General features: G+C 35.3%; 1 protein-coding gene and 1 pseudogene across 2 annotated transcripts; one reads left to right on the top strand and one right to left on the bottom strand.

Annotated features, from left to right (window-relative positions):
• Nucleotides 1-594: 594 nt before the first annotated feature.
• On the top strand, nt 595-5,122 carry LOC143573020 (uncharacterized; annotated as a pseudogene). Its single transcript, XR_013142353.1, has 3 exons — nt 595-826; nt 4,024-4,092; nt 4,407-5,122. The product of XR_013142353.1 is annotated as an uncharacterized LOC143573020 (transcript).
• Nucleotides 5,123-5,886: 764 nt separating this feature from the next.
• Nucleotides 5,887-7,035, bottom strand: LOC143573019 (uncharacterized). The gene is made up of 2 exons (XM_077058013.1): nt 6,852-7,035; nt 5,887-6,074 (listed from the first exon to the last, which is right to left on the bottom strand). Exons 1-2 carry the CDS (start codon nt 7,005-7,007, stop codon nt 5,970-5,972), a joined length of 261 nt encoding a protein of 86 aa, XP_076914128.1. The 5' UTR covers nt 7,008-7,035; the 3' UTR covers nt 5,887-5,969.
• Nucleotides 7,036-8,740: the final 1,705 nt, after the last annotated feature.

The raw sequence follows: 8,740 nt of genomic DNA, 5'->3' as shown, positions 1-8,740 counted from the left end.
AAATGAACGAATATGAACAAAAAATTTGTGTTCGTTTAATTAAACGAATGAACATGAATACATGTTTCGTTCGTTCATCTATTTTCATGAACGTTCGATTATGTTCATTTGTTAAATAAACGAACATGAACATAAATATTTATTCGATTAACTGATTAAGTGTTCGTGTCTATTCAAAGTTAAATGAACGAACACGAACATGCATTTGTTCGTGTTTGTTCGATTCGTTTACAAGCTTTCATTATTCACATTGATGAATACATCGGTCTCAATCTCTAGGCTTTACCGATTTTCTTTGTGTTCGTGAACACTATCATTTCATTAATGAACGAACACGAACATAAAATCTCGTTTGGTAAATGTTCGTGAACACATTATTTCCTTAATAGACGAACATGAACAAGGTCTGTTCGTGTTTGTGTGGTTCTTTTACGGCCCTAGTTTCGTCTAATAACCGAACCGAGTTGTGTTTAGGTTTCAATAGATACTGTAGGACGATGCATATTCGGACACGGACGACTGACCTGCAGGTCCGTATTCTGTTGCCCCAAATCAATACCCAAAATATCTGTTTTCATCCGCTTGCGAACAAACGAATGCGCGAACACCAACCACCATGCACTCGCGTCTATTTCCGGTGCCAATCTCCGGCGACGGCACCGGCATCTTCCCGCTGATCTCCACTTCGCCGCCGATCCACCGCCGCCGTATCGCCGTTACGTTCGCCGTATCCAACAGTCAGTTGAATCACTACACCGTTCTAGGTATATCGGCAGACGCTTCAACTTCTGATATCAAAAATGCGTATCGTCTACTCGCTCGGAAGGTATATAATTATATAATTAGTTAATTAATTACAGCGTGTGTGCGCGTCTGATTTCAGTTTTAAGTTGCTAGGGTTTGGATTGGCATTTGTGTGAAATTAGACGGAAATTGTGAATTAGGCTTCGATAAACTGTCTGAATATGCTTTGATTCTTGTGATGGATACCTAACTATTGAGCCTAGCTAGACTTCGCTAGTTTCGAGCTTCAAGCTTCATTTCTAAAGCTCGACCTTGGCTCGTAAGTAGTTTTTCAAGCTCGGCTCGTTTATTATTTATTAATTAATTTTGATGTTTTTGTAATTATTTTTTATATATATTTCTTTAACTTTATGTATAACATTAATATATATTATTTAGTTATTTTTTGTCATAATTTTATATATAACAATTAATATTATCTTAAATAAATAGTAAATATAAAATAGGCTCATTTATTATTTATTAATTAATTTTTGTATTTTTGTATATATATTTTTTAACTATAACTTTATGTATAACATAACATGTTATTTTTTTGTCATAAACTCATAATTTTATATATAATAATAATTATTAAATATTATTTTAAATAAAAAGTAAATATAAAATAGGCTCATTTAGAATCACTAGCTGGATCAAACTCGTTTATCAATCAAGCTTATTTTTAGGCTCGGGCTTGGGCTTGTTTATGCTCGACTTGATTTGAGCTTTTTTGCCAGCGGATCTCGTGTAGCTCCCAAGCGGCTTGCCTCTGATTTCAATTTGTGTTGGTAGTGTTAAAAATTAGTAATTAGGCGTGATGAGGGTTAGGATTAACATTTGTGTGAAATTAGACGAAAATTGTGATTTAGGTTTTGATAAACTGTTTGGATGTGATTTGATTTTTATTCTAAGTTAGTTTTATAAGAGGAGGCTTGTGATCAGGATACCTAATAAGCCTGTAGTGTGTGCATGATATGTTTCATCTAGTCCTATTCAAAGTCTTAGTTCTCATTTTGTAATTCAAATTATAAAAACCTCGAAACGATCCGAGCGTTATCAAGCTCGATTCTAGCCTGAGTCACAAATAAGCTCGTATAGTTTTCGAGTCCGAGCTCGATCGTCGTATGGGAAGATCGTTTAGGCTTGTCGAACATTAACGAGCACAGCTTTTTTTTAATCTTTTAACTTTTTGGACTTCTGTCATTTTTAATTTCACACTGTAAATTAATAATTAAAAATGTATATAAATTAATTTATAAATAATAAACGAGTCAGGCCTGAGCCGAGCTCGAGCTTGAAAAAACAACTATCAAGTCTAGCTCGAGCTTTAGAAAAAGAGTTCGAAACGAGCCAAGCTTGAGCTCTTGTAAGTCAAAACTATTAATTGGTAAACTTCGATGATGCCATTCAATAACCAAATGGTTTAAATACAATTGGTAAACCTAACTATTTTAGGAACCTATAACCTATTCTAAATACTTATTCTAAATATGAGCCGAGGGTCTCACTGGAAGCAGCCTCTCTATTCATATGGGGTAGAGGTAAGGCTGTCTACATCTTACCCTCCTCAGACCCTACCATAGCTTTGCTATTGGTGGGATTTACCGACTACGATGATGATGATGATGATGATGATGATGATGATAACCTATTCTAAATACAAATATCCTCTATCTCCTACTTTCTAGAGATGTTCACAAATCTTGAATAATATTACAATATCTAGGTTATTAAAAACAAGCCGAGCTCGAGCCTAGTTGAGCTCAGGCTCGACTCGGTTACACCCCTAGCTTGTTCTAGGATGCCTTACAAGTTATATGCATAAGACCAAAGATGGATAAAATAAATTAGTAAAGAGCAGTAAGTTCTTATTATCTTAACTACAGTGGTTTGAATGCTTAATGTAATTGTAACTGGTTGTTCATTGCTTGCAAGATATAGATTTATACAAACTGACCATAAGGAAAAGAAAACGTATAATGGACTAGAGGAATATTAAACTAATTACAAGTGGTATACAAAAGGAAATTGGACAAAACTGGCAGTATGATGAGTTGGTGACCATTCTTTTTTGACAGCACTTACAGTTGCAAATGAGAGGGTGAACATGTAAAATTTTCATGCATGGTAGTCTTGCAAACGACAGCAAAAGCAAAGACTTTTTTCTACTATTTCTTTACCTTCAACGTTAGTATATTAAATATGTAGAGCCGGTTTGTCTTATTCTCCACTTTATGGAAGTCAATATCGTAATCTTGCAAGGCCACATGGATAAATTGAAATTTGATTGTATAAAAGGAAAGGCAATAAAAAAATATCCATGTGATTGAATACAATATTACAATCTTGCATTTGCTATTATCATTATGATTAACCTTTCTTCGACAATTTTGTCTGTTAAGATATTGACAATTGTCCTTGTAAGAATTCTGAAAGAACATTGATGTGAGCCTATAATTCGTATTCCAGGATTACTTCCTGGCAGTCTCGGTACAAGGTCATTAATACTGAATTCTTACTGCTGCTATTAAGAAAGTTATGATACACGGTCTCACCAATATTACAAATACTGAAAATAATGTTGAACATGGACTCGCTGTTTTGACAGCTTGTTTTGTTTCCATTTATGTAGTCGAGTTCATCTGATAAATAAGTAGTATCATAAAGATACATATGCAAGTTAACCTAATGTATCCTGGATTCCTGGCTCATACCAAATTATAAAAATGACTGATGATGTCTTTGTTTTGAGAAACTTACGTAACAAACCAGGTATTTTTAACCTGTTACTAGAAAGAAACACGTAAGGGGAATGAACAACGAGAACATTGGCTTCCCTTGATGTCAAAAGTGCTTGATATTCACCTTATAAAGGCAGCCAGCTCTAATTACTGTAAACGAGCACACATGCTACCTTAGTGAGTAATGAGAACATAGAAACAGATGTCAACATTTAATCAAGGGTAGGCTATTCCAAGCTTCAGAAATTTCTTCTAAACCAATAACAAAACTAGTTCTGCTACCATTTGTCCTAAAAAAATGCATCACCTTTTTTCTTTAATTAATACTCTTGGCTATGATCTATATTGGTATCATTTTCTTCTGCATGCGCCTCTTTATATTCCTGCCCTGTGCTTTTGCTTTTATTGTATAAGATGCTGCAAATTAGCACTAAAAATATAGCATAAAAAACAACGATAAGTAATATTAATAATAATAATAATTTGCTCATGTCAGTATCATCCGGACGTTAACAAGGATTCACAAGCTGGTGAGGTGTTCAAAGGCATCCGTCTCGCATACGAGGTTAGAAGTTTATTTTATTTTTAAAATTTTTGTCTGTGTGTGTTAATATGTTCGATACCTGTATTTAGTGTGACTTGTTAACAAAGCAAACTAAAAATCATCATAAAAAGTGTCATTTAGTTAACCTACTAAACTGTTGTGTAGTTGATGAATGCTCTATATTAAATACCTTGAAAGTTGAAGTTAATCAAATGACGCATCTACTCTCTTTTTCTTCAAGCTCTCGTCATTTATTGAAAGTTTTAAAAGATATGTAAAACATAGTATAGTTAATATGTTAACTAATTATATATTTCTACCATAATATCTGGCAGGTTTTGTCGAATGACACAACGAGATACCAATATGACAGATCACTTCAGTTTCAACCATATGCAACCCGCCATGGCGGATATATGACATGGACTTAGAAAACGAAATAAAAACACACAGATGGTCTGATTTGAAACAGAAAATGGGGAATCAGAAATATCGCGAATGGCGTGATTACGAATATTTTGATGATGACGTGGACGATGAAGTTGATGAGACAGATGACGTGGCAAACGAAAGAGGCTCCTTTATGGAAGTTATACGATCTGCATTTCTCTCCATATTCTTACTGAAAACCATAGGGGCAAAACTGTCTTTAACATTTAGCAGTATAATGGCTTTGCTTGACCCGGAGCTGGACCGAGGGTATAAGGCGGGGTATGTGGTTGCGTGGGTGCTGGGGGGTAGAAGTGGAATTGTGCTTACGCTATGCCTCTCGTTTGCGAGTTGGGTATGTGGAAAAACAAGCAGTAATATTGTGGCATTGGTGGTTGTATCCATGTGGGTCGGGTCGAGTCTTGCGAGATTTGCTCCACTTCCACAAGGGGCTCTTCTTACTCTTCTTTATATGTCTGTTAAACTTCAGGCTGATCTAAACTAAAATTACATTATAGTTGCTGCATCTGTTGTATTTTTTAGTGTTTATTTTCCCATTAAAAACTCTTGTAAATATTGACATGGATAAACCATAGTCCAAATTAATGTATTTGTAAGCAAATGGGCCAAATGGTAGTAACAATATATGGTTCATTGTACGGTTCAGTCGGCTTTGTTGTTTGGGGCACCCCTCGATTGCTGCATTGGTTTCATTGGCTTGTTTGGTAACACCGACACAATTGGCTCGGTTTGTGAAATTTGCAAACAAGTTGGGGCTGGTGAAACCGAAGAAGCTGTGGCAATTAGGTAGTTTTGTGCATGCTGAAAACCACCCTTAGTACAGTCGGTTAGCTGTGAAACCGAAAGTGAATGATTAGTTGTCGCGTGGCTTGCTTGGTTTAGGCCCTTAGCACCCTTTCTGTTTTGTGTTTGAACTGATTTTCTTTTTTCGAAATCATTAGTATGTCTTGAAATTTATAAAATTGTAAAAATGGTTTATGATTATAATACATATACATAACTACATATTTCAAAATGAAAAGGAACATATATATAATAATAAAAGTTAACTGGCTCGTTTATTTTACACGACCGGTTTCAAGTTTCAAAATGGACCAAGTGCAAAACGAAACCAAGTGGCGTGCTTTGGTTTGGCCGGTTTCAAACAGTTTTTAAACACCTTTGGTTTTTCTTTGTAACCATGAGAACCCGTTATCAAAAAACTTACATAACATATCAATACATTGCTAATCAAGACCACTCAACTATGAATTTGGATTTGAGTGATGGGAGTGAATAGGCCACAAACAATGTCTCATTGTCATATAAAACTTCTTGATTCTATACATTAATGATACAAACAAATTAAATGAAATCTGATTTCACTTTCTCAACACAATTACATGAAAACTGGAATCATGATAGAGTTTGACTTTAAGCTCAAACCCAAGGATCAGCATTCAACAACATTAACAACTCTTCAGTTTTCCATCTTGTTTAATCTGGTTCAAGTTCCTCCACAAATACTTTCCACTAGCCATGTCAACAAACCCCCAAAATCCATTTTGAGCCATCTGAAATCCAAAAAGATAAATCAAAATCAAAACTTGCACATTTACAAATTACAAGGGTCAAAAAAGTAATGTTTTGACTGAAGTTCTGCTATTTTTAAACGACTTAGTTTCGTATGGCGAAGCTTGAACTAAGACACCCGCGGGGGGGGGGGGGGAGCTCAAAATGTATACAAAATTTCACAAACAAAGGGGGATGTGCTCAAATTTTCGGCCGAAAACAGCTAAATTTACACTACGTATAAAAAATTTCGGCCGAAAATGGCTAAATTTTACACTACATATAAAAATTTTCGGGCGAAAAAGGCTGAATTTTACACTACATATAAAAAATGTTGGCCGAAAACGGCTAAATTTACAATACGTATAAAAAATTTCGGACGAAAACGGGTAAATTTACACTAGCGCGTAAATAAGTAGGAGGCCCGGGGTGGAACCTTAGCCATTGGTTTCGTATCCAAAAAGAGATAGCACCATGGTTGTAAAAATCCTGCTTAGGCGCCGATTAATCCCCGATAATCGCTAGTTGGACTCCGACGACTAGTTGCCGATTAATCCCTATTTGGCTAAAATCGAAAATTTTATATATACATTTTGGTATATATATATTATATCAAAAAATTACATATAAATTCAAATTCGATTAATCCTTATTAATCCTGATTAATCACTAGTCCTAACCCAGCGCCTAACGAGTTCAACAACACTATTAGCGCACAGCTTATTGTCTGTTTGCCTTCTATTTCGTCGTAAACACTAGTTTTTAATAAGAACCATTACCTTGATGAAACTAGATTCTTGTTTGTTAACATTAACCGATGAATCGTCATCAAAAACATTGTCGTTTGTATCCAAGGAGGCTCGAACCGACTTCCAAGCCATGTAACCGGCTAAAACAGCCGAGAAGAACACCAACAGGAACCTCATGGGACACATCTTGTTGTCTGAATTCGGAGAGAATAATGTGAATAATGATCAAAGGTGTAAGGTTTGGTTAATGTTTTTGGTATATGATATAGGACTAATGTATTGTTTACATGAACGCGTCTGTCCCACTTGGGTTGATGTGGTCATTGTTTTTATAAAAGTCAAAGGTGGCTACACCAACTATTCTTTTGCCAAAAGGGTATTATGGACATTTATGATTTCTTATTAATATTTAATAGTATTATTTTTTTATGACTTGATAAAACGTTGATTATTTAATAATAGTTAAATTACAAAACAATAGAGAGGATAGTAATATCTTCGTGACGAAGTGGTGTAAGAGGATCTCGAATAAATGTAATACACATGTTTGGAGGGTGGAAATAAATCGTGTTTATACCTGGGAGATAGAAAGAATATTCAAGGAGCGAACATGATTTGTCTTTTGTGTGACTCGGGGATGGAAACGATAGATCACTTAATGAGTAGGCGTTCAATAGCGAAGGTTGTTTGGGAGCATTTAAGTCGTTGGTGTAAGGTTCTGGCTACATTCGGTTTTACGGTTAGAGATGTTTTGGAGTTGTACAAGCCGTGGGGTTTCTAGATAAGGCTAAGGAGGTCTTCCACGGGATTGTGATTATCGTCTGTTGGAGCATTTGCAGAGTGAGGAACGAAAGAGTTTTTCGAAAGAAAAGAGATCAGGATCGATTCGATTTTAGGGGAGACTAAATCATTTGGTTTTCTATGGTACAATTATAGATCTAATAAAAGCCCGATTGATTGGACAATTTGGTGTAATTTTAGATTCATGTAATAGTGTTGGGTGAGCTGTTCGGCTTTCCTCTGGCTTGTGGAAGGGGCTTCGTTGTGGTGTTCTCGACGATTGTTTATAAAAGTTCACGTTTCGAAAAAAAAATTGAGATCCGAATTCGAATAATATATATATATTTTTTATTTTTTGTAAGCTTTTTTTGTTAATTCGATTTATTCGGAATACAACAGAATTCAAAAAAGAAAATTGAATAACTCGAAAATCAACCCTGTAAACATACCTAGTAAAAACCATCTGTAAAGCTTAAGTGTGACATCCCTCGATTTCGGGTCAAATTGTATTTATTTTGTATTTGTTTTTATGTTGTAAACCGACCCGATTTATATCCCGAACATTTCAAATATATAAAATATTGGAATTTATGTTACTAAAACATTCCCGCTTGTCTAATTTAAAAAACCCCTTTTACGGATTCGAAAACGGACTTAAAACGCTCAAGATACATCAAAAACGAACTTCCGGACGCGAACCGACGTGCTGACCAGCAGCAGATCAGCAGCAGACCAGCAGCCCCTTTTTTTTGTTTTTTTGTTGTTTTGTGACTTGTCTTGACCCCTCTTGCATGCAAACCTTGATATCACACCCCATGCTTGACCATTTCAACCCACCCTATATATACACCCCTATCTCCTTTATTAATCCTTGCTCATTCATCTCTTTCTCTTCCAATTCTCAAACATTCAAAGGTGTTCTTCATATTTTTTTAGTTTTACATTATAATCAACTTGTTAACACTTATTTATACTTGAAGATTGTTATACAACATATATATAATAGCACCCTTTGTACCTTCGGTGAGCATTTCTCCGGTCTCGGTCGGTTAAGTGTCCGACCCATAGGACAAAGCTACATGGAGGACTCGTAGTAGTCCTTGATTATATATGTTTTCCGCATCTAACTATCAAACTTG

This window comes from Bidens hawaiensis, unplaced genomic scaffold, assembly GCF_021521415.1.
Source record: "Bidens hawaiensis isolate Kalapana, Puna unplaced genomic scaffold, B.hawaiensis_p1.1 tig00026186_1, whole genome shotgun sequence".
Lineage (NCBI taxonomy): Eukaryota > Viridiplantae > Streptophyta > Magnoliopsida > Asterales > Asteraceae > Bidens > Bidens hawaiensis.
The sequence above is the reverse complement of the archived record's forward strand: the minus strand, read 5'-3'. Positions and strand labels throughout refer to the sequence as shown.

Coding starts and splice junctions, on each gene's coding strand:
- LOC143573019 (XM_077058013.1), bottom strand. CDS start 7,007: ATGTGTCCCATGAGGTTCCTGTTGGTGTTCTTCTCGGCTGTTTTAGCC. Junction 6,075..6,851: donor AAGAATCTAGTTTCATCAAG/GTAATGGTTCTT, acceptor TTTGGATTTCAG/ATGGCTCAAAATGGATTTTG.